Source organism: Grammomys surdaster, unplaced genomic scaffold, assembly GCF_004785775.1.
Source record: "Grammomys surdaster isolate TR1022 unplaced genomic scaffold, NIH_TR_1.0 150, whole genome shotgun sequence".
Lineage (NCBI taxonomy): Eukaryota > Metazoa > Chordata > Mammalia > Rodentia > Muridae > Grammomys > Grammomys surdaster.
In genome coordinates, this window is record NW_021604608.1 from 1755534 (window position 1) to 1783041 (window position 27508).

Below are 27508 nucleotides of genomic sequence, written 5' to 3' on the forward strand. Positions count from 1 at the left end.
TCTCACACAGCTATGAAGGGGAGGGTCCACTCCTTTATTATACTCCTTGCTTAGGTAACATCACTGCTCATTGCACTTTAGGTTTGTGAGATGTAGTAGTTACTCCTTATCAAAGCAAACGCTACAGTCCTGGTAGGACAATGTGTCAATGATACGGTGGCCTCAATGGGCAGACCTTCCAAGAACATAAAATCCTAACTCTGAGTATTTGTAAAAATATTCTCATGATGTTGCTTTTCCTCTGAAAGCTGCTTGCAGAGCAACACTTATAATTTTTATTTACAATTAGAGTTCCATTATAAAAATACCCAAATCCTAAAGGAGTTTTTGTTAGTAGAAACGTGACGTTACCACTAAACAAGTAATAAAAGAGTCAACCCATTTAAAGGAAATTTGTAGCAGCAAGAATACTTCCAAACACAGACATCTCAGTTCCACAGACTCATTTGTCCTCTACATAAAAACTTAAAATCTGAAAAAAGATGTATATGAACAATTTCATTTTAGAATGCTACTATATTTCAAATGCAACTTTGTAATCTTGTAAGTTTGTTACACCTGTGATTCCAGCTCTATTACAGGCTTAGTTGAAATAAATTCATCTCAGATTTAAATGGGACAAAAAAAAAAAAAGATTTCTATGCAGCTAATGAGAAGATGCAAAAGTTACAAAAATCCAACAGAACAGCATTTCACTAGTAATTATTTATTAAGTTAATTTAGTGACAGTTTTAAAGACATGAAAGGACATTTTTGTGGTGATACTAGATAAATGTTAAGTTGTTTACCACCACACTAAAGCAGAAACTGTAAAGCTATATGCTAGTTTTAGAATTAGTAACTACAGCAGTTTTAGAGATGGTTCATCATTTTTAAAAACTATTAAAATGACATATTTTCCTTAAAATTGCCTCAAGAATTTCAAGTTCTCTTACTTGTCCTGCTTCTTAGTTTTTAATCCCATGATTAAATTGATAATTCATTTTAGTAACATGAATTGAAGTTTGGTGATTGTTCTGATAACTTTTCTTTAACAGAAAGAAAAAAGAAAGAGAAGGGACAAATGAAGAAGGTATGAGAGAGACAAACTTATGAGTGACGAAAATTCTGAGAAAGCTATGTCAGTCCTACTCAGCACAGAATTAAGTGTTCTCTGCAGAGGTCATTTATATTAATATTTTAATTATATTTCCTTGATAGTGCTTACCCAGCCACTGCATTTTCAGAAGAAGGATCACATATGGATGACTCTTCAGATTTTATGCTGGTTTTCTTTGTAGAGAGATCTAACACTCCATCCCCTATAATTATTGCAAGAGAAAACACTTTATATTTGAACACAACACTAGTCCTTACATTTCTGTCCTGTTTTGCTGATATATGAATAATATAATTCAACATTTATTCAATCTGATTTTAGGAAATGATTGGGAAGGCACTGCCTTAGGATAAAGCACAGGAGAGCTGGTACTGCCAGGTGGGATAGGAATAAGCCCAAATCTGTGATTTGTTTAAGATCAACTTTTGGTCACTTTCCCACCACTGTGCAATGTTAAATCAATCTGACAGTTCATCCATGATTGGCTTCTCTCAAGGCTGGGCCTTGGGGAAATCTGAAGCAATCCAAGTTATAAAAGAAAGAATAGAATGTGTTATGCATAAGAACTGAATACCTACTTATCTACTATTTTAAACTGCTGGAACACACAACTGTTGAATCTGCACCTATGTTTATATCTAAGACTAGATAAAGATACTACATACAACAAAACAGAACTAGGAAAGACAACTGCTATAAAACATACTTTTCAGTATTTTTTATTAAAATGTAGTTACCACAGATATAATATTGGATTTTCACAATTAAAAAACTTAAATGATTCAGAGACTGTTAACAGGTTAAGGCCAGCACAGAATGCACTATAACTTAAAATCCAACAATAAATAATAACAGGAATAAACATCTATTTGCTCAAAAACTGAAAAGGTAAGCCTTTGGAAAGGAATCATGGAGGAAAAAGAATACCTGCTTAAAACTAAAAACCTAAGAAGGCTAAAGACACTTTACTAGCTTTCACAGTAATGAAACTAATCCATGTAAACGATTAAGTGTCTGGGGAGACGTAAAGATGAATGAATGTAACACCATATTCAGTACCTCTTTTCAATGCAATATGTGCTTATTATGTACAAATGAATGTGATACAATGGCAGCACAAAAAACAAGTATCCCCCCCCAAAAAAACAACCCCACGCAAAATGCCCATTCTTATGGCGCTTGGTGTCAAATAGAGACACTTCAATACACACAGTGCTAACTGCCAGTGATGAGAGTACTGCTCAGGAAGACACTGCAGAGCAAGTGATAGTGGAGGTCAGGCTGAGGGTTAATCTATTAAGCACATGTGCCCACATACTTACACATCTTTATTATTAATTGTGTTTAAAGGTAAAGACTTACTACCTAGAAAAAGCTAGGTTAGAACTTACTGACAAATCAGACTGACCTCTAACTTGTAATCTCCTGTCTTAGCCTTCTGAGTGCTAAGATTACACGTGTGGACAAACACAACTAGCTGTGGTAGTTTGAAAATGTTTGGCCCATTTAAAGTGGCACTATTAGGAGGTGTAGCCTTGTTGGAATAGCTGTGGCTTTGCGCGTGTCACTGTGCAGGCTGGTTTCCAGGGCTCCTAGAACTCAAGCTCCACCCAATGCAGAAGAAAGCCTCCTCTTAACCACCTACAGAAGAGTGTCTTCCTGGCTGCCTTTGGATTAAGATGTAGAACTCTCAGCTCCTTCTCCAGCACCATGTCTGCTTGGATGCTGCCAGGCTTCCTGCCATGATGATAATGGGCTGAACCTCTGAAACTGTAAGCTAGCCTCCAACTAAGTATTTTCCCTTTTAAGAGTCATGCCTTGGTCATGACATCTCTTCACAGCAATAAAACTTTAGCTAAGACACCTAGCATAGGAGGCAGTTTTACATTACTGGTGTTGAACTGTTATCTAATAGGATCTTGAACAAGTTGAGGATTACCAACTAAGCAAATGTATTGGAAAAGGCTCTAAATGAAATGGTTTGTAGAGAAGGACAGCCTTATAAGATTAATTGAGGCTTTAGAGGAACCACAGGGACTAGGATGGCCGGAAAAGAGTAAGCAGGCTAAAACGGAGGAAAGAGATGTAGGGAGAAGACATACAGGACCACATGGGCATGGCTTCAGTGCTGAGTATTACTGTGCAGGAGACAGTCCTGGAGGATTCCAGCAGACTGACAGGACTTCATCTTTATAAAGCATCAGTGCTTGTAGAGTAGACTACAACGCCTGTGGAAAAGGGAAATCTACCTGGACAGCTCCATGCTGTTTTTCATCTCTAAGGTTCCACACTTTAGTCCTTTTCTTATAGGAGTCCTATTCTTCTCCCCTCATAATCATACTGATCCTTCTCAAATCTTATGAATCAGTCACTTCGGGCATAATTTGGACTTGGTGGTTTGTCATCATTCTAGGCTTCCATTACAGCACTGTTATATGCACTGTTCAGCATTTAGCAGGCCATTTTCTAGTTGCTATGGTTACACAGCTAGCACATCTATTTTATTCAGTAATACATCACTCTCTCTAGAAGAGTGGCTGGCGAAGTGATTGGAAAATATTTGCTAAATAAACAAAACTGAAAAACTGGAAAAACCTTAGTGTTGAGTTACAAGTTAGAATACTTAGATCGGAAGAGTAAAGGAGAGAGATAAAGTTCCTACTACATAAACATGATTATTCCAAGTACCTTGACAAGTCTACCCATTCAGCCTCATTTTATGTGTAGTTTTCACTAAAATCTTATATTTCCCATGCACCTAACCAGTTGTACTTAGTTCTTCAAAAATGCTACAGGATACAGTTATTTCTCAAACTGCAAAAGAACATTCCTTCTGTCTAGGATATTCTTTTCAACTGCTCAACTTTTGCAGAGCTATTCTCAAGGCACAGATCTCTGCAAACACGAGGCTCCTTTCCCCACGTCAGCAGCATCTTGCAACACACCACTGTACACTTACTGACTTAGGGTTTCTTCCTGTGAGTAAAAATTATGTTTTAAATCTAATTTTAGAGTTACAGATATTATGCTTAGATGTATGTCTGCACACAACATGCCTGCCATGGAGGTCAGAAGAGGTCATCAGACGCCTGCTACAGGAGTTACAAATGGTTGTGAGTCACCATGTGGGTACTGAATATGGAATCTGAGTCTGGTGCAAGAGCAGCAAGTGTTTTAGTTGCTGAGCCATCTCTTCAGTCCCAAGAAATAATTCTTTAAGAAAACTAAATTAATATTCATTAAAATTAATGAATAAATAATAGTTTTTTCTGTTTCACTATCTCATTTCTGTTAATTATAAATTGAAGTTTTACTATTTTAAAAAATTTTAGAGCATTTTCTTCAAGATGTGACCACTGCCTGACCCCTTTTCAAATTAGGTTTTAATATATACAACTTAAACAGCAGAGGAGGGGGTACATTTTCCCCTAACTCTAATTGTTAGCCAAAGTTTAAGAACAAATCATTAAGTTTGTATACTTTTTAAATTCTGTTAAGACTTTTAATGTGTTTAATTAAATTCATTACTTCTTCAAAGTAAAAAAACCTCTCCCTCTTCATATATAGTGTAATAAGTAGTGCCGTTCTAGTTGGGGCAATAAAGCTTTCTTTTCATTTTTCAAGTACCATCATATAGGAAAAGTAAAATTATACCTATTTTAAGCTGGACGAGCCACTTATTTCTACATCTTATCCTATTCTTTCAGAGACCTGCTCGTATCAGGTTATTAGTTCCTGACTTTTTTCTCTGTGGAAGTTTAAAAGTGATAACACTTTTTTAGTCCCTCTCCATAACTAAGAAGACTGTATTACATATATTAAAGTCTGATTCTAAACGGATTTGACAAGGTAATATATTATAGTCTAGCTAGTAAAAATGAAAATATTCCCCAATATATTTTTTGTCACATCACACTGAAAAATTCCAGTCTACGACCATTTAAATAGTAAACACAAGCTCATAAATAAGTATATGAATAGATATTCTAATATGCATTAAATTTTTAGATACATTTTAGAAATCCACAGAAAATATCACATTCTCTTAGAGTTACCATTTATATTAAAACAATTTGATACTACTTCTTTTTCAAGCATAAAGTCTGTAGATTTAAGAACTGGAGAAAACTGTCATTCCTAGGATTGTCTGAACTGGAAAAGAGAAATGTAGTAAGAACAGTTGGTAAGGAGGACAGACTGGGAAGATCAGAAACTGAGGCAGAGCACTTTCTGGATCCTAAGGATAATTTATATGTTGTCAGATGGTTAGCTCCATCTACTGTTACTGCTCTTTTATGAATACACATATGTGAAGTACTAATAACTCAGTAGATAAGCACTATGTATTCACTATGCGCTCATAAAGATATACTTGAATAAGTAACACTGTATTTTCTTTAATATATGGTAGTTTACTTTCCATTCACCTATTAGTAGGTATCCATGTCTAGTTTTCCATTCTAGGTGTCTACTGTCTTAAAGGCAATGCTGATGTAAGCATCTTAATAAGTATGCCAGCTTATATTCAAGTTCTAAGGACCTTTTCTAACTTATACCTACAAGTCAAAGTGGTAGACAATGATCCATGTGTGTGTTCAATGTTAATAGGTATTTCAAATATTCATAATTAAAAATTGTGCATTTACCATACAATTTATGTGAATTTTTAAAGCACAGAAAACTATGTTCCACATAAATGCATAAATTGGTGGCATCAGCAAATTAGTCAGAGAACTTAAAAGATTTAAAGAGATCTTAACTATATTTCTAGACATTTACTTGTTTTTCATGAGAAAACAAATTAGAAATACATGAGTCAATACTACATTAGTTAATTTTAGGTGATTAGTACATGATTATTATACTGTTATTTTTTCTGTATGCTTAAAAACTGCCCAAAGAATAAACACAACACTGTTTTTGTTTACTAGTTGTAGACTGCCACTTAATATCAGAATTTAATTGCCTGTGACCAAACCCTACTGAAAATATTCAAAAGGAAAGCCAACATAAAGTTTTTAATAATGACATATAATTAATTGTAAATATTATACCAAACACAAATTCAAAAGTAGACTAATGTTTGAAATTTAAGCTGTGATGATGCTGAACAATTTCGTTAGCATCAATGTTTTATCAGGTCTTCTGACAAAAATTAAAAATTGTTTCTAAACTGATCTTACCTTTTTCTTCCAAATTATTGACAAGGAATACTATTGTAACTCAAAATTGTTTTCTACTTTTCTAAGGTCATAATTCTTTTCTTATCTCTTTTCAGATTTTGTTGCTGCTGTTGTATGGTACTCTACTAGCCTTGCTAACTTCTACACACTTTTCAGCATCATACCCTACCGAGTTGTCTTTCACAACTTTACAGCATATTATTGATGTCAATTCTGTACTATGTCACTTATATTTAACTTGTCTAGTTTCAAAAATATAAATTCAGTAGTATTTGAGCAGTACATAGGGTTAGAATTTAAGATTTATCATTAATAAAGCAAAACTATGTAATAGATTTTCTACAGTATTCATTTCTTAAGATAATGGCATAAAAGTAGCAGTAATCAATGATTATTATCTTCATTAATTAACCCAGCATTGGCTTACTCAGTTCTGGTAACAAATAGCACATATAACCAGCACATAATATTCTATACAGTAGATCCTTACTGACTAATGAGTAATACTGAGTTCAATGAAGTTTGATCACTGAATCAGTAAAGCTCACCTAGGGAAGAGTGTTAGAAGTTTCTCTCAAAGATCTAAAAGTGACTTTTAACCAATTCCCTTTTTGAAAGGGAAACAATCAAGACTTTCTTCAGAAATGTCAAGATAATCATTAATGCTTAGTTGAATTTGAATACTAAGTGAAAAAACATTTGTTAACTCCTCACAATATCACTGGCTTCTAGTTGCTATACAAAGCAAATAATGAGGTTCAGTTCATACTTGACTATGAACACGAGTTCAAAAGTCTTTGAAACCATATTATCTATCATGAATACTAAAGATACCAAAACAAATTATGGCTCATTACATGAAGGACAATGACTACAAATGAAAAGGAGTATTTTCTGGACAAAGAAAATTATTTTATAAATAAATTTCACAAAAATGTTAAAATTACCACTAATAATAAAGCTGCTGTCATAATCACTGCTTAAACAAAGTAATGCCAATATCATTAAAATGCCTTAGGCTTTTTCATTATTCTTCTCTAGTCATGCTTTATCTCTTCAAATAGGACCCCTCCTCTCCTCCTCACCCAGTACACTTGCTCTGTACTTTTCTTACAGTACTCTGAGGGGAAGCTTTATGGTTTCAGCTGTTAATCATGAGTATTTAGCTGACTGCCAGAAAATATTTGTAGTTTCATGAAATCAAACATATGAAAAGCTATAATTCTTTTTTCTGATGGAAAGTATGCAAAGTGCTTTTGCTGCATTTGGTCGCATGGCTAAGGGACTTGAAAGAAGCATGATTAAAAACTAGTGAGAAAGATATTTTAGGAACATGGATAGACCTCTTTAAATGGTCAAAGAACATGAGGATATTTCTGTTCCAGACAAATGCTCATCAAAAGGTTATGCTTTAACAGAGTAATTTAATAACCAAGTAGGCAGGATGACCCATTCTGTGCAGTCAGCCTTTCTCTAGCTATCCCTGTTTGTTATTGCCCAAAGTGCCCATGAATATAGTGGCCATGGTGGAGAGATGGAGGCTATGCAAAGCCTCAACAACATGGATTAAACAAGGCTGGCCTGACTATAGCTACTGCTGAGTGCCAAATCATCCCACAGAAGAGACCAACACTGAGTCCCGAATATGGTGCCATTATTTGACATGGCCAGCTAGTGACCGGGTGGTAGGTAAACTACATCAGGCTACTTCCTTCATGGTGAGGGTAATGTTTGTCCTTCCTGGAGTAGATATTCATTCTGGTTATGGATTTTCATTTCCTGAATATATTGCTTCTCTGTCCAAACTACTATCCATTAGCACAGTATTCTACACAGCATCATTTTTGACAAAGGAACTAATTTCCCAGCCAGAAAAGTGTGACAGTATACTTAACATTGTTGATTCCACTGGCCATGACATGTTCTTTATAATCTTGAAGCACTGGCTTAATAAAATGGTAGAATAGCCTTTTAAACACTATTGATTGATTGCACTAAATAGGTGGCACTATCCTGGAGCTCTGGAGAATCATCTAGAAGGCAGTATAGGCTTTGAGTCAGTGTCTAATATATGGTACTGTTTTTCCTATAGCTAGGGTTAATGGGTACAGGAAGTTCCACTCATCACCCCCAGTGGAAAATTTTGCTTCCTGTTCCTAGACATTCCTGGCCTAGAAGTTTTGACTTCAGAGGAGGGAATACTTCTACTAGGAAACGCTACAAACATTCTGCTGAACTGGACACTAAGCCTCTTTACTGGCTATTTGGGGCTTTTGATGTCCTTTACACCAACAGACTGATAAGAAAGGAACAGCAACTAAAAAGATGACCTAGTGTGTAAGAGTACTTGCTGTTCTTGTAGAAAACCTGGGTTTGGTTCTCATCACCCAAATGGTGGCTGAAAACAATCAGTAACTCAAGTTCTAGGGACTTTGACACTCACTTCTGGCTTCTGCAAAAGTTCACATATAGTGCATAGACATTCATACACGCAAAATACCCATACACATATGTGGGGCGGAGGACTGTGAAAGGATAGCATGGTTTCTGGTCGAGCACTGGCTAGAGATGGCTGGAGACCCAACGGGTATCCTTGCAAGGGACAGCATGCATTTTGCCATGCTCCCAGACTCCAGGCTCCTGACACGAGGCCGAAGACCTCCATTGATCCGTTGAGACTTCTCTACTCCCAGGTGGAGCCCTGTGACTTCTCATATGAACTCAGTCAAATTCCCACACTTTTGCCATCCTGAGCCATGGCAGACACTTGGGATCCACAACTCAGCCCAACAGGACCCATGCCCATGCACAAGCTACAGCCTCACACACATGAAGAAATCTTTAAAAAGGAGGAGAAAGGAAAGTGAAAAAGGAAGGAAGGAGGGGAAAAAAGGTGTTAGAAGGGGTGATTGATCCAGACTACAGGGGGAAAAATTGGACTGCTTCTCCACAATGGAGGTAGAGAAGATTACTCTGGAGTTTAGGCAATCCTTTAGGGTGTCTCTTGATGCTACCATGTCCTATGATTAAAGTCAGTGGGAAACAATCTAGGCAGAATGACAAAGGGCACAGATGAGCCCCTCAAGAATGAAGGTATGACTCACTCCTCCAGTAAAAGGAGGAAGAGCTGCTAATGTGCTTGCTGAGGTTAGAGAAAATACAAAATGTATAGCAGAGGAAGATAAGCTAATAATAATACCAGCTAAGGCCACAGGACATGTTGCAGAAATAACTGATATGAATTCTTGTCTTACTTTGTTAAGAACATGTTTATGCACAAATACACATATATTAAGCCAATATCTGTTTTCTTCTCTCTATTTATCATGGAATATACCATTGATTTAGGTACAATTAGTAGTTTCTGTAAACTGTATTATTTTTAGGTTGTGTGAAGCTAAAAGACTAAGGTATCCTTTAAAGGATGTTGCAACCTACTCTAAAATATATAATACATTTGTGTTAGTACATGGGATAGTTATGTCATGTTAGGCAGAATTATATTCTGGTTAGTGTTTGCATTTGGAAACTAAGTGCAATGCAAGGAAAAGCGACGGGGTGTCAAACTGACAAGGGTAGACTTGTGATCACTAATCTTGGGTGTTAACTTGATTTGAACTAGTGTTACCTCAGAAAGAGGAAACCTTAACCAAGAAATTTCCTCCATCCGACTGGCCTAGGGGATTTTTGTGGGGAATTTTCTTGATTAATGATAGATGTCGGAAGGCTTAGACTTCTGTGGGCAGTACCACTCTGGATAGATGGTCCTGGGTTGTGTAAGGACACTGAACATGTCACAGAAAACAAGCAACCATAATTCCTTCCTCTGCTCTTGCTTGACTTCCTGTCCTGATTTCCCTCAATCAATGATCAGAATGTTTAAGTCAAATATACCCTTCCTGACCCAAGTTGCTTTTGGTCATTATGTTTACCAGAGCAACAGAAAGCAACAAGGACAGTGCTATAATTTAACATATTGGAGATTACACAACAGCATTACGGTTTTATTAATATTACTTTTCTAGTTACAGGACAAAATGATTGATGGTCAATTAGCTTGCAAAGTTCACAAAGCTACAAGTGGTGAAAACTGCATTCTCTTATCTATGAAGTCATAGTCTAGAAACTTCACTAGTCAAAATTCTATTCTGTCCAGTGTTCTGAACAGTAAATGTGCTTTCATATTTATCTCTTAATATTTTTATGAGCGGCATAAAGTGTAGACACCTATTGTCAATCTCCTTCCAGGTCTGTAACCAGTTGCCTTGGAATATTTACAAAATAGGACATCTTCCCCAGTGATTTCTACTGATACCTGCATTTACTAGGATTTCAGTAATGCCTAGGAAATTTCTGAGCTTTTACTGATTTGTATTCTGACCAACAGGACCCAGTTTTAATTACTGCACTGAAAGTCCTTCATGGGTCTTAAAGCAAGCTTCTCTTGATTTTATTATTCTTGTCTCTTTAAGACTTGCTTGTCAGTTTTATGATCAGGAAATCATTTCCTTTTTGTAAAACCAACAAACTAGTAAAATTTGACTAGACATTAACTATGCAAAAATCATTCCTAATCAGCTGAGATATAAGTACCTGCTTTGAAATATTATTTTATGCCTGTCAAAAAAAAGTTTTATGATGTTCTCTGTAAGGACTTACATAGTCTATTGGTTTCATTTTTTGGTATTTACTTACTATGGTTTTACTTTTTCTTTCAAGATAGGGCTCTTGTAGTCCAGGCTGGCCTTGAACTTCCAATCCTCCTTCCTTTTCCATCTAAGTGTTAGACTTGTATAATATCTTACTGTATTCAATTTGATGAAATCTATTTAGGATTTTGAACTTATATCTGTAAATTTCAATTTTCCTTTCTTTTGCCATCGTTTCTTATTTGCAACCATAAGTCTGTCAGAAAACCAAGGTTCATGTTCTATCCTATAGAATGCTACATTGCTTCTGTAAATAAAGAGGGGATACATAGTATAGATAGCAAATAAAAATGCAAAGCTGGGCAGTGGTGGCACACACCTTTAATCCCAGCACTTGGGAGGCAGAGGCAGGTGGATTTCTGAGTTTGAGGTCAGCCTGGTCTACAGAGTGAGTTCCAGGACAGCCAAGGCTACACGGAGAAACCCTGTCTCGAAAAACCAAAAAGTAAAAACCCCATGCTTTACAATGTCCAAAAGTCAAAAGTAAGATATATATTTTCTTATGTCTTATATTGCAGTTATATTTCACCTTTCTTAGAGGCTAATAATTTAATGTTTCTCATAAAATAAATAATACAGTCTAAAATCAGGTTTCAAATAAGGTGGATTACTTCCATCTTTTAATATTGACTAACCAGTCTCTAGAAACTTTCTTTTAAACTAACTGCTGTGCTCATTCCTAGAGCCATAGCACAAATACATTCTAGGATCATTTCAATGACACTTACTTTTTTTAAAAAAAAATCTTCTTCCCAGTTTCCGAGTCAATTTTTATGAATATCACTGGATCATTACCAATATCTTATCTCTGATTAAGCATGGGACATCCCCTCTTTGTTTTTTTTTTCCAAGAAGTGATATGATCTCTAAACCATTTGAATGAAAACTACCTATTTTTCATCTCTAGACAAGCCATTTATTTGGCATCTTCCCACATTCTTAAAAGGCTTTTTTTTTTCTTTTTTCTTTTTGGGCTTCTGTGAAGACACAGATATCTTGTAAATAAACTCTATAAATACAACATAATAAGACATCTCTGTATATTTTAAATGATAGGAATGTAGTGTACTTATCATAGATACATAAGTAAAAATAAAAGATAACTCATTAAAAGCTGTGCCACAAAGTTGTGTATTTTTTTCTCTCTGGTCTACGCCATGTAAGTGAAACAAGGAAAGAAAGGTAACTTTCTCTACGAACAAAACATATCCATGTTTACATATTTTAGAATACGAATGTAGGTATTATATGCTAAACAAACAACTTACCTTGCTGAGCAGTTTGCTCTTGCGTTCGAGTCACAGTGAGGTCTAAGGGGCCTTCTTGCTCATCCTGAAGGCAGTTCTCTGCTTGGTTCATTTGGATACTTTTACATACGAGACTTGCTCCAATTGAACCATTTCTATTTTCTTGAATTTTACCACTTTTTGAGATGTACTCAATTGCAAACTGACGTATCATCTTTTTCATTAATTCCTGAGCAACTAAGGGAATGTTAGGATCACAGTTCTGAGGAAGATCTGGGGAAGAAATAAATGTATCATTAAAAGACAAATATGAACAACCTGGGGGTTTTACAGAGAAATGACATTATTAGTATCTAGTGGCAGTCCATAGTGGCCAGTAGTCTCTGTGATTCAGCAACTATTCTTCTGAAATGTAACTTTTAAAAAAAAATTCATTTTTTACTTCTATCTCAAACAAAAGTACAGATTAAAGGATAAGGCACAGGAGCAGGACTTACCTCCACAATTAAATGTTCATTCAAACATTCTATTAAGATATTAAAACTACATTAAGTACTTGAATACAAACCTTATATGTGAGTCAAAGGTATACAATATACATCAATGATTAAGACATCTGAGCTTTAGAACTCTCTACCAATGATTTTTTTTTACATTTATTCTACCAAGTGTGTTTAATTTATTACACTCAATTGTCATCAAAGATTTATTTTGTTTTACACAGAAAAATGGTCACTGTATAGCTCAACAGGCAAGTACAGTGACCTAGATAGTGGTCATCAAGATTCAAGATTTGCTAATATCCTGATACATTTGCTTCCTTAAATTTGTATAGCCACTAAAGAAAATGAGCTGTCTAGAACTACAGTATTTCATTTATTAAAGAAAAATTGCAGCAAGTATTGTCAATAGTGTCCTATAAAAGGGCAGTATTATTTACGATTGAAGATCTTGATCATACAAAGCATGCTGATCAGCTACAACCATAGTAAAGCTCTCACACAGGCCTGCTCCTGCATTCTCATCTCCTCCCTCCCACCCTCCCTCCCACCCTCCCTCCCACCCTCCCTCCCTCCCTCCCCTCCCTCCCTCCCTGTGTCTGGCAGAAACCTGTAAGACGGGGAGGGAGATCAATTAAAGGACTTTACCATAACAAGTATAGGTTAATCACAAGGTCATCTATAAACCATCTGAGTACCTGCAAGATACTTTGTTTGGCCTAGTGGTAACTTTTTACACACACTTCTGGTCTCCCTGGCCTTCAGAGGTAGAAAGAATGAAAAGCCATGAAGGATAGATAATCACACCTGGGAAGACTTCCCCCTTCTTTGAAACAGATCTACTTCTGGAGACACTTACACAAACCAGTACTATAGGAACAAGCCTGTACTGGCCCAGAGCTGTATGAGAATAGAGGGGCAATGCTCCCTAGTTTGACGGTTCAGTATTAGTTAGAATACCTGTTAAAAAGACAAAGGAAAGTCATCCCAGCATGATAAGTCATTTATCACGATAGGTTCATGACTATAACACAAGAGGATTTGAAAATATAAAATTCACACAGAGAAAAGGAAAAATCTTACTTCTATCATGTCCATTACCACTTTTTGTAACAAAATTCAACTTAGGCCAACAAATTATCTAACCATGAAATATTCTCTCAGATCTGGTGGACATATTGCATAACACGTACTATTCATTTCAAAGTAAATACTTTTTAATTATGAAAAACATTCGAGAGAAGGCACTATGGGATATAAGAGCAGACCTAAGTCTTCGCTTTCACTCTCTGCTATGAACCAGAAGACCTAGCTATAGGTGGGAATCTTAGCAACCTTTGTGAATTTCAGCTAGCCACATACCATCTGTTTTCTGTTTCCATATTTATTAAAGTAGCAATAATAGACAGTGGAAAGTCATAATAGGGCTTCATCATAAAATGGTACAGAAATTATGATTGTAGCTAAAATATTGAACTGTCTTGGATATATAAAGAGCTCAGTTAACTGTGATCTGTTATCAGAGGTAACAGGTTGTAGGAATAACACAAACAAACAGACACAGATTTAATGGTCATATTAAAAATCAGAGTCAAAATGGCAAGTAAGTTTTCATGCCTAAGGTGATAATATACAAACTCCAGTGAGTTTTTTGTTGTTGTTGTTGTTGTTGTTAAAAATGATACTATTATCGTATGCTTTCTAATAAAGGAAAATAAACAGTTTCTTTATTGGACACAGAAATTACAAACACATTTGTTAATTATTACCTTCATAAATGGATGGCTTCTATAGAAACTCCACACTTTTAAACACTACATCTTGCTTCACATATCTGTTTACATAAGATGGTAGTTTCAGACTTAAGTATTTTTGATCATTGCTGTGCAGCTTATTGTTCAGTATCATGTGCCAGTTCACAGTAACATTAACCATAGAAGGAACAAAAGCATTTTGATGTACAACTAGAATTACATTTGAGTTTAAAGCTAAGTTTAAATTCTGTCCTACTCACTATCATGTTTTGTCTCTTTTATGTCTTTATGGTATACTATGGAATATGTACACGTGAGGTAGGACAAGACAAAGAGATGTTTCTCAATTGTTGATTACCTAATATGCTTCTCAAGTTGCTTATGCAAATCTGTTGTAACTCAAAACAATAACAAAACAAAAAAACAAAACAAAACAAACAAAAACAAAACAGCACAAAGTAAGATCCCTGTAAGGGAGTTTAAGCTCTGCTTATAGATAAGTGGCATTTGAGACAATGTGTCTAGTAATTAAGGCTTAAGCAGCTGTGGTGGGGTGGTCTATGTAATTAAGGGAAACCTGCAATTTGGCTAGAAAGGAAGAATGCTGCCACCTACAAAAGGGTACTGCCCCTACCCAAGATGGACTTACTAAGTTTTGCCTCATCTCTTCATTTTTCAAAGTTAACCAAACAAATACAACACATTTTGTGTGCTTGCAGACTTTTGTAAAGATTCCTGTACCACAGGACACTTAGTGTTGTGTAGTCCACTCCAATGTTATAATATAGGCAGCATGGTGATTGATAGCACACTGTGGAAGTATGTTATTAGACAGTAGTCTATACTGACAGGTCTCGACTTCACAAACTGTTCATATTAGTACAGTTCACTTACTCAGCCACCTGCCTGGTCCTGACCTCACTCTGTTTTCTCTAGCCTCTTCCATTTTATTTCTTTCCAGAGTAAACAGTCACATGGGAGTTTCACAAGAATGAGCAAAACATCCTCACAAGTCAATAGTGTATTGCCCAGAAGTATATATACCAAACTAAAAAAAAAAATCTCAGAAGGCTGAAATCTCAGCTAACTCTCAAACTGTGAAGAACTATGAGCCAATCCATCCAGCTGAGATAGATGGATTCTCTGGATTAAATCTGTGATCCAGAGAAAATGTGAATTAATATATCTATATAATTTTAATTAGGTAAATTTTTGAGGGAGATTGTTATAACATAAATACTGTAGGGTTTTTTTTTGGTTATATATTAGTGGGATGCTATTATAATAAAAGATTAAAGTAGTGACTTTAGAACCAGGCTGTGAGCTATGAAGGTAATGCCAATGAAAGGCAAAAATAACCTCAAGTTCTAATTTACAAAAAACTTATACATTTAATACACAGAGTGAAGTATGCGTGAAAACTAGGAAATGATAGAAATTGAAGAAATAAATACATAATTATTAAATAATACCAAACCTATTTTGTCTATAGTAACTTCAAAGTAAAAAATGTGCCTAATGTTAGAAGATCTACTGGGGAGATTTCAAAGCAAAACACAAAAGTCCTTTTACTTATTCTTGCTAATTAAATTAAAATAAAAAAGGAGATAAAGAAGTGTTTAAAATAAAAGCTACCAAGCCATGGTTATTTAAAAATTCTCACAGAGGTAGAAAAAGCACATGATCACATTAAGGAGTGCTTATTCAGGTAGGAGATGCAGCTAACAGTGTTTTGAAATTTAAAGCTCTAAACACATATAAAAAGAAAAAAAATCCAATCAATAACTTCATGTCTCACATTAAAAGTAAATAAACTAAAAACCAAATCAAAGCAAGCAGAATGTAAATAAACAGCCAGAGGAGAAATCAATGAAATACAGAATGGGAAAATAGAGATCAATGAAACTAAAAGGTACAAACAAACAAATTAAAAATAAAACGTCAAAACAACAACAGTAAAACATTAAGTAGACTGATAACAAAAATAAACAAATGAACAAACAAAACCAGATAAACTCAAAATTGGTAAAACTGGGATGACAAGAAACAACACCAATTTTAAAAGAAAATACAGAAATACAAGGAAATACTATAAAAACAACACTTCAATTAGATAACCTAGGCAAAACAATCTAATTCCTAGAAGAACACAAGCTGGCTAACTGACTCAAGAAACAACAGAAGATCTTGACTGACTTAAAAACAAGTCAAAATGAAATCAATAAACAAACACACTCAACATAGAAAATAATCCAGGAATATATGGTTTCAGTGGTTACTTTGCCATCACATTTAAATAAGAATTAATTCCAACTGTTTCAAGCTCTTTAAGTCAAAAGCAGCCATACCTCTAACTCATTCTGTAAGCCTATTAATCTGATGCCAAGACAGGTCAAAAACATGCATATAACACTATCAAATGAAAATTATCATTTTACATGCACACAGGAATGTATGCACGCACACATGCATGCAGGGGGGAATATATCAACAAAATGGTACCAAATAGAGTTCAGCAAATGCATAAAAAGGACTCTGAACAACAAACAAAGTAAAGGGGCTTAATATCCCACGAATTGGAGTTTGGGTCAAGAAATGAGAATCACTTAGTTATTGTAAAACTATTAACAGAATGCAGCACATACAAGCACCATCTCCAAAAATGCAGGAAAAAAAATCACATAACAAGCCTTGATAGTAAAAACCATAAAAAGCATTAACTAAGAACAAAAGACAATGACTTCAATCCACACAACATAGGTAACATCATATTTGCTTTTTGATTTGAGGAAGGAATAGCTTCAGTTCTGAGTGAGACAGTCTCACTATGTAGCTCTGTTAGATGTGAATTTGTAATCTTCCTGCAACTTTTCTGTTTTGTCAAACTCTTGGGTATAAAAATTAAAGGCATGGGCTTTAGGGTACAGTTATCTTTTTAATACTGATCTATTGAACTTAATTAAAATATCAAGCTCTTTATGACAAGCTTATTCATTCATCATATTCTGGATGTTATTTTTAGCTACTATTATTTTTGACTCACAGATTCAGAACTGTCATGGATTCTTTGATGAACAATTCTTTCCTTTGTATTGGAAATTCCTTATGTTTAGAGTTAATATGTTATATATGAATGGTCAGTCTCAGTACTTATTTACATTTTAAAGATTTATTTATATGTAATTGTGTATATGCATGCCTGTTTATCTGTGTGTAGTTTAGTGCACAGGAATGCAGGTACCCATGGAGGTCGAAGAGGATGTCATATCACCTACAGCTGGATTTACAGGGGGTTGTGATCCAACTTCTATGAACGCTGGGAACCAAACTCAGGTCTTCTTCAAGAGAAGCAAACATGTTAACCACTGAGCATTCTCTCTCCCCTCTCCCCAAGCAGCTTTTATTTTAATCTAGCTTATTATCTATGCAGAACCCTATGTGAAGAACATTTAAGTAATCAATTTTATAATACTTGATAATCCATTTTAACAGATTAGAGAACTGGTATTTCCATTTACTTTCCTCACTAAGTGTCACCTTTTCCAAAATATTCTCTCTTCTTACTATTTTTCTTCTATTGGTTTAGAAAGATGTAACATCAATTCTTATATTAGTCACTGGAGGTTTTTAAAAGCATATCTTTCAATGTTTGCATTTAACATATTTGTCCTATTAAATACATGAGCAATTCTTTAATTCTAGCCATGCCACTCTAGTTTACATGGTGGTGTCTGGCACCAGTCCCCTCCCTTATTCTTTCCCACCTAACTATCATTAAACACATAGTAGCTATTTTGTTCAACACTTCCATCTTATAGCTGAATTATTCATGGCTTCTTCAGATTTCAGACTTTCAGAAACTCTTACTATATGCAACATACTGTTTAAACGTTTACGTTTTAAATTCCAGTGTAGTGATTTTTAAATCCTTGGTTACTTGTATCTCTGGCTGGTCTGAACCTCACTGTGTGCCACCATGCCTAGCTATATTTATGTAATTTTTTATGTATATGAATGTTTGGTCTATTTGAATGTATGTGCATCACAAGCATGCTTGATGTCCAGGGTGATTAGAAGAAGGCATCATATACCCTGGAACTGGAGTTACGGATGCTTGTAAACCACTACCATGTTGGTGCTGGAAAGTGAACCCTGGTCCTCTGAGAACACTCTTAACTGCTGAGCCATCTCTATAGTCACACATTGTACTAGCTTTTAACCCATGTTTTTTTTGTTGTTGTTGTTAACTTTTTATTGTTTTAAAGAAAACCTCATTCCTTTTTTTTTAATTTCTTTTATATACAAAAGTTATGTGCATGTTTGATGCTCATGGAGGTCAGAGAGTATGCCAGGTACCCCAGAACTGGAGTTATAGAGTGTTTCGTGCCATTATGTGGGTGCTAGAAATCTAACCCAGTTCCTCTGCAAGAACAAGCGCTGAGCCATCGCTCCAGGCCCAAACCTTCTCATTTTTGTATCTCAGCCTTTGATGGTCTGGTCTAGCTCTTTATTATTTTCTTCCAATACTTTTGCAATGAATCTTACTTCTGTATCCTATGATCTACTTAATGAATCTTACTGTTGTATGTTATGATCTATTTACTTGGGGGAAAGTAAACATTCCAGAGAACTTTGTATTTGGGAATGTTCTGAGATTAATTTTAGATGTGTTCTTTGTTTTATCGGGTTCCTGGAATTGACTGACACATAGCTGTAAAATAAACTTCAAATTTCTGTGTAAATTTGGAATCTTAGTTGTCAAGGCACTTCCTGAACAAGCCTAATGTCCTGAATTCAGATGCCCAAAATGAATAGAAACCCTGGTCACAGTAACATAAGCATCTTTATTCACTAGGGTCTGTAGGGAGATGAGACACAGAAACAAGAGACTCTCCAAAAACTCATGAGCAAGCTAACTTAGTTTTGCAGTAGGGAAGACAACCTGATCAAATGACATGAAAAGATAACGACACCCAGAAGGCTCATGTATTCTTGCTGATAAATTCCCAGAGAAAGTTTCCTCCTCTTGATATAGATTTCTTTCTTGTCTAATTTGCAGTTTTATTTTCCTTTTGCCCCATCATTTTTATTCTTACAATCCTCATCTTCTTTATTTCTAGAACAAAAGACTTCCTTGATTAAATTCCTTAAATTCCCATTAAAGGATATTTTAAATTCATCATTCAAAATTCTTAAGCATTTTTTCAAACTGTTGATTCATTTAAAATCAAATTTTCCATATCCACTATATTGTAAATACACAACTCATTCAGATGTTATAAACCCCAGAGTAAAATTCTTGGGCCATTCATTAACCCTGAAAGAGGCATCTTTATATTCCCCTTCTTTATGTTCTATGCTCTGGAGAGCATATGGAAACAATGAAAGCAAAAACTAAACTAAGGGAAAAACCTCATATGATTTTAGAACTTTTCTTGCTTTAAAGTCATCAAGAGTTTATATTCCTTAGGACTAGAACAAAGAATATAGTTTCTCATTAGATGGAGCTTGGGGAGTTCTGCAGAAGACTTGGGAGAAGGATTGAGGGCCCCAGAGAGGATATGAAATCCACAGGAAGACCAATACAATCAAGTAACCTGGACCCTTGGCAGCACCCAGCGACTGAACCACCACCAGAGCATACATGGGCTAGACCCTCCTACACCCTGAAAATAATGTAGCACATGTGCAGCCTCATCTTCATTTGGGTCCTCTAACAACTGGAGCAATGGCTATTCCTGCCTCTGTTCTCCTAACTGGGCTGCCTTGTCTGGCCTCAGGGGGAGAGGATATGCCTAGTGACCTGATGTGCCAGGGAGAGTTGACACAGGGACGCACCTCTCCCTTCTCAGTCGAGAAAATGGGGGGATGGAAGAGATGTGTGAGGGGGGACTAGGAGAAGAGAGGGGTTGTGATCACAATGTAAAGTCAATAAATAAATAAATGAAAAACAAAAAGAGAATGTAGTTTGTATTTTACAGCTTTAAAAAACCAAGTTCATTTGGTTCTTTGAAAAAATAATCAGTGTGATGGCCCTGATGATATCAAGAATAAGAAAAAATATACAAGCTTACTAGAAAAAAAATGAGTCATTACTGTAGATGCCAATTAACTAAAAAGAGAAATAAAAATTATGAGTAAGTTCATGCTCAAAATTTACTAATAGTTGGGAATGGATTGATTTCTCGGAAAGCAATCTGCCAAAACTTATGAAAAGAAAAACAGGCCATGGTGGTGCATGCCTTTAATCAAAGCACTAGGAGGCAGATGCAAGCAGATCTCTGATTTCAAGTCTAGCTTGGTCTACAAAGTGAGTTCCAGTACAGACAAGGCTATATATTCTTCTGTGGCTTCTACTTCAGTTCCTGCCTTCAGGTTTCTGCCCTGTTTGAGTTCTTGCTCTGACTTTTCTCAGTATTGGACTGCCATTTGAAAGTCTAAAATGAAATAAACTTTTATCCCCATGTTACTTTTGGCTATGATGTTCATCAATTATTGATTTATCAATTATACACAATATAATTTGATGTTTATACTGAAAACTTAAAGAACGTGGGTAAAATATATGAGAACACTGAACTTTCTGCTCCATCTACAAACTTAAATTCACTCTTTAAAAAAAAAAACATATTATTCTAAGTAAGTGGTTAAGTGTCTATAATGCTAATGCTCAGGAGGCTGAGGCAAGTGGATTTAAAGCTGATGGCCAGCATGAATCAAATAGTGAGACCCCCATCTGAAAATATAAAATAAGGTCTATTATAAAAAAATTAATTTTAAAAAGATTAAATGAAAATTCTATACTTCTTTCTCCCATGGAGTTCCTTAAAAAAGCATTCAGTAGATGGCACCAGAGATCCTTTAGAACGTGGTTCTCAACCTTCCTAATTCTGAACCCTTTAGGAGTTCAACCATAAAATTATTTTTGTTGCTATTTTATAACTTTAATCTTGCTACTCTGTTATGAATTGTAATGTAAATACGTGATATGCAGGATATATGTTCATTGTTGTTACAAATGGAACATAATTAAAACATAGTGATTAATCACAAAACAATATGCAATTATATATTATGAAATATTTATTTCTAATTACAAATAAATATTTGTTTTGAAGCATGGTATAGCATGGCTAACAGTCTTAATATAACAACAGTAAACTACATTGCTACATTTTGTGACAGTATGTGTAAAAAGCCAATGGCAGTGCAAAGGTTGAGATGGCTTCTTTCTGACCAGATCAGAAATTCTCGGGGTAGTCTTTGCAAGAGGACAATGAAGATTTTTTCCACATGTCTACTTATATATTTAGACTTGATAACAACAAGCTGGAGAATACTGTTTCACAAAGATATGGTGTTGGAAATGGAAGGAGGCGGTGCAACAAAGTCTCAGACAGAACAGGACATGACTGGAAATCTTTGCTTCAGAAGTTTGTAACTAGCACTGTGGAGAAATCAGTTCTTGCCACATTGCTGTTTTAAACTCAGTGAACTCTTCTTGTAGCGTCTCAGGAACATCTTCACGTTGACTGTGAAAGGGCTTCCCACAGTGCAAATGAGTGCCATGTACATTTGGAAAATACAATAAAATTCTGTCTGCAAGCATGTGCAAGTGATGTTTCATGTCTATCATTGTAATCCTTTTGTCTGCTTCAATGTCATGTTACTCAAAAAAAGCAGATAAGGTAGGTAACATGTAAAATTTATTTTTGTCCTTTTATTTTGTTCCTTGCCAAACCTGAAGTTTCATTAGGAAAAAAACTTTGAGACCTTTTCAGACAAATCGAGGCAGGTTGCATTTTGTAATAAATTTAAGTTATTCAAGATGGTAAAGATATCAACAAAGTAAGCTATCTTTCGTTATTCGCTTTTATTGCTGAAAAGTGCTTCAAACTAGAGTCTTGCTTTCTCATTAAAAAACATTTTGAGTTTATCACAAAGCTCGAAAACATGTTTTAAAACTTTTCATCTTGAACCATCTCATTGCAATATGAAACAGCAGAGCTTTCTTTGTTTGGTATATCCAACTCATCGCACTGTTTCTAAAACAGCACACTGTTTAAAGTACTTTCTTTGACAAAGTTAACAGAACTTATGGTTCTTATCATTACTTCTTGTAACTCTTGTGGCAGTGTCTTCATTGGTAATATTTGCCAATAAATCATACAGTGAGTTCCGATGACTTCTGGTGACTCATTCAGCACCAAACATTGAAATCCAGATCACCATCCTAGCATAGCTAGGGCAGAGATCTCTCCCCAAGAGATCTCGTGCTCTTTCAAAAATGAACCAACTGTGTCAAATACATCACATGCAGAATTGTTGTTTCAGGATTTTTGCAAAATAGAAATTCATCTTTAGAGTCGCCATCATTAATATACGTGCATAAATTAATCTGCAACTTGTTCAAATCTGTAAATTGTTCAAGTTGGATACTGAATTGGAAGTGAAATATATTTAATTTCCTGGATTACCTGACCAAGAAGATCAGCAGACATGCCATCTATTCGTCAGTAGACAGTGTGGTTAAATAAGGAAACTCCACTCAACTGTGTATCAAACTCATCTCCAATAATAACTTGAACAATGTCTTTGGCTGCTGGCAACAGTAAATCTTCACCAATAGTATGTCAGTTCACAGCTCTAACAAGTCTGAGTGCCACCAAATGGGAAGCTTCCACGGCTCCTACATTTTGTTTGTGGTACCTGCTACCAGTGTCAAGTCTGGTTGTCTTGAGTCCATCATCTTTGCTTTTTAAAATAGTTGGTATCCTTGCCAGCAAAGCTCAGATGCTTGCTATCAAAATGGCTTTTTAGTTTGTCCAGCTTCACAACAAATATCACATTATAGTTTCTCAACTCCTGCTATAATTATTGAGGTCAAACCATACTGCAAAAAAAATTTTCTTACTATATTTTCTTAATGTTCTTCTCTACACGATCCACTGTCATTGGATGGTTTTCTAATGAGAATAATATATAGCAATAGCTTTAATAATACAAAAGGTCATACATGGCATAGTTCACTCAATATAGTTCATTAATGTTTCTTATGCTTTATCTTTTTTGTTTCTTTCTATATCTGTAACTTATCACAAGGGGGCAGTATTCACAATGGGAATATAAGAAATTAAGTTCCCGTGGTATAGGTAATGTTTTTTGCAGCAGTTAATGATTTTACGGTACATGATTTTATATGTACCCAGCAACTGTAATTCATAAAGTGGTGTTTTACCTCCAATACTGTTGCTTTCAATAAAACTTACAGTTGTGACTGGCCTGACAAAGTACCTTATGGTGTTAACCCTACCACATACCTCTGCATTTGTTCGGGGCATCTGTGTCCAGGTAGCTATTATGTGGGCTTATGTACATGTAGGCGAACTATCTCGAGACAGGTAGAGTGGTGTCTCAGTTCCAAAGACCATTGGAAATATGTGTTTTCTGATTATCTTAGGTGACCCGACCCCTGTGAAAGTCATTAGACTCCCAAAGAAGTTGTGACTCACAGGTTGAGAAACACTGTTTTAGAATAAAGAATGACAAGACACACAGCCTCCTCATAATATTTAGTTTGAAACATGCTTTTGAAATTCTCTTTACTCACTAATAATAATATAATTAAAACTCTAAGAAAGGCTGTATCAATATCTCTTCTTGTAAGTCCAAGTTGTTTTATCCCATAGTTAGGTACCTAATCTTGAAAATATAGGAATTATAATTTGGAGAACTATTGGACAGTGCCTGTACACTACAGGCAAATTGAGAAGGTGCTATATGATGCTATGTACAAGCCAAATTCTAACTCACATTGTGGCATGCACACAGAAGTTTCATCTGACACTTTCTAGCTACTAGCAAGCAAGAATCCCAGTAAACATTTTTTCTCCATACTGAAAAGCATTCACTGAACAAGGCATGAACATATTTTAAGGTTTCTAGTCTCTTTGGGCTGAGACATAATAAAGCACTAATGTGATATTTCTTTGGGGAAGGGCTTGAAGAGAGAATAGGGAAAAATGGTGCAAATGTAGTATACATATATGAAAATTAAAAAGAGTGGAAGCACCTTAATAATGCATCAGGCAACTAGTCACTCAGCCATAGGAGTTCATTGGATAAATGTGATATATACTTTTATGGACAGCAAATGAAGTAACTGAGTTATAAGACAACTTATTCCCCCATCTTTTTATTTTGGATAACTGACAAATGGTTTGGTATAGGTGTCTGGTTATTTTGCAGAATACTCCCTGATGAAGGAGTAAATTATACTAAATAAGCCACTTTGGTGAGGCTAGGAAAAGACAGGAAGGAATCGAAGTATTATCTAGAGAGAGAATAGAAAATAGATTCTTATTCTTCTAGATAAAAAATTCAAATTCTCAGTAGTCAAATTATAATGGCAGCAAATAAAAATTCACCATTGATGACCACTATAAACTTCTGCTGCATTAGAATTCATGTTGGCATCTATTTTCATGTACAACTACTAGTCAAGAGTTCCATATTAGTAAACTTTTAGAACATAATTTAACTCTAAGTTGAAAAAGAAAAACATGGGTTGAAATGAAGCCTAATATACAATACTAGTAAAAATGATCCATTTTGGCAAGTGACTCCTTATTATATGTGAGTTACACAAAATGTGGGCATTCATATATTTGACTACACAAAAATAATATATTAATTTTGATTTATAAGCACAAGTGTTCACATAAACCTTGGCAATATGTAGCATAAAAATTTCACTTTGTATATTTGTATGTCTGGTACATGTATTTGTCTGTGTATGCACATTTTGGAGGCCAGAGGATGACACTGGGTGTCACATGTGATCACCGTCCACATCATTTAAAAAAAAACAGAGTTTTTTTTTTTTACTGAATCTGGAGCTCATTCATTTGACTAGGTTTACTGATCACTGAGCTTCACGGATCTTTCTGTCTGAACATCTCCATGGCTACCATACCCAGCTTTCCCATGCATACTAAGGATTTAAACTCAGGTATCAATGCTTACATGGTAGGCACTGATTAAGCCATCTCCCTGCCTCTATATTTTAAAACAAAGACATGACAGTAAGAGCTGAGAAGCCTGGTCATTCAACACTTCTGACTCAGTGACTTTGTATCTGTGTGTTAAATATATGTATGTGTGTATATACAGACAGACACACACACGTCAGGAGAATAGTGCAAAATAGCCAGACACTTATACAAGACCGTTTGTCAGTCATACAAAACAAAAAGGTAGGGGAATATAGGTATACATGTATGTACATATTTGTATGCACACATACATATACATGTACTCTGTATGGATACGAACATGTGTCTATAGATAATTTTGAAATAGGGTCTCATGTAGTTCAAGTTAGCCTCAAACTCCTTATGTAGCCAAGCATGACCTTGAACTCCTGATCCTTCTTACTTAACCTCAGAAGTGCTAAGATTACAGACTCACATCATTATGCTCGACCTTACAGGACAAGACTTCTAGATCTACCAAATCTAAATAGGATTTAACCTAATTGTATTTCTACAGAGAAGGAAAAACAAAAAGAGAAAAAAGCAAATCAAGGACAGTGAGAGAACTCCCAACACCACATTATCTCTTAGGATAAGACCATGTGGTATCAGTAAAATAAACCCTAGTGCATCAGGATCATTTTTCAAACTCACATCTACTTGCTTCTTGGGTCCACATGGTTTGAAAGGCAGGTTGAGAAGGCAAAGGAAATGGCATAATCTGAACTTATTTTGTTCAAAGGCAGTGAATATGTGCACTTAAATGAATTTATTTCCTGGGTTCAGATAGAAAGTGTTCAAAGAACACTTTACCTGCAATGTAAAACAGGACATAGTGGATTACCTTGATTCACAATTTCCATTTTGTGCATGTTTCTAATGTGTTGATTTGAAAATCAAACTGTAACAATGTTTCTCATTTTACTCAATTGGAATAATTAATATGCAATATTGTGGAAGGCTCCTGATTAGTACAAGCAAAAATCTATGGCATATTTTCCTTTATCCATATGTGATATATTCCAAGATTCCGTTTAGATGTCTAAAAGTTATAAAACCCTGTAAGCTGGTTTTTTTTTTTGCTTGTACATACATGTTTATGATAAAAGTTTATCAATGTGGTATAGTACTAGACTAAAAGTAAAAAGAAACAGAACAATTAATATAAAAATCAGAATATAAAACGGTGTATGTTAAACACATTTATAATCCCTCTGAACAACTCAGACATTCACTTTTACTTTACGTTTGTTTCTACAACTCATGGCTCTCTTACTGCCAAATACTCTTCTGTAGTAATAACACACTACAGTAAGGTTACTTAAAACTCATGATGTATGTATTTCTATTTTTTTTCACTTAGTATTTGAGATCATGTTGGCCACGTGCAACTGAATCACAGAACGTCAAACCATGAATTCAGGGAACAACTTACAGTGCACATTATGTCAAGCAGATATATTTTATGTATCAATATGTTTACTAGGTATGGGCCATTTTAATTTCACAACTGCTGTTATGTTTTATCTTACATAATTTACATAGAGGGCTAACAATTTTATTGCATGAGAGCCAGTGTGTAGATATATGTTCATGAACCCTACGCATGAGGGTTCAGCAGCTAAAAAGCACCTGACACCAAGAGTTTCATCTCCAGGATTCAGAAGGAAGAAGGAGAAAACCTGCTTCTCAAATTGTCTTCTGACTTTGATAGAATATAAAATAATTTTTTATATGTAAAAAATTATAAAACTTTAAATTTTCCCAAACAATCCAGAGATATACAATCTATCTTGCATGTTAATGTCAACATAAGCGTGAAGAGATTACTGGAAGTTTCCCAAGTGTTGATGACTATTGCAAATGCATTTCTCGTATGTGTGGTACACTTATGTTGGTATACTCAAGACAAGAAGCATTAACACTCCTACTATACTATACTATACTATACTATACTATACTATACTATACTATACTATACTA

The 27508-nt window shown here is 35.2% G+C and overlaps 1 protein-coding gene across 8 annotated transcripts in view; it reads right to left on the reverse strand.

Moving 5' to 3' along the window:
- The window catches only part of LOC114619395 (ligand-dependent nuclear receptor corepressor-like protein), a 141485-nt gene that overhangs the window by 29192 nt on the left and 84785 nt on the right, over positions 1–27508 (reverse strand). For 7 of the 8 annotated variants that reach the window (XM_028765207.1, XM_028765204.1, XM_028765206.1 and 4 more), the window contains 2 exons: positions 12260–12511; positions 1208–1301 (listed from right to left, as the gene is read on the reverse strand). In XM_028765207.1, coding sequence (XP_028621040.1) covers positions 1208–1301; positions 12260–12511 — 346 coding nt within the window. The remainder of the gene's footprint in view (positions 1–1207; positions 1302–12259; positions 12512–27508) is intronic. The other variant, XM_028765208.1, reaches the window with a different exon arrangement.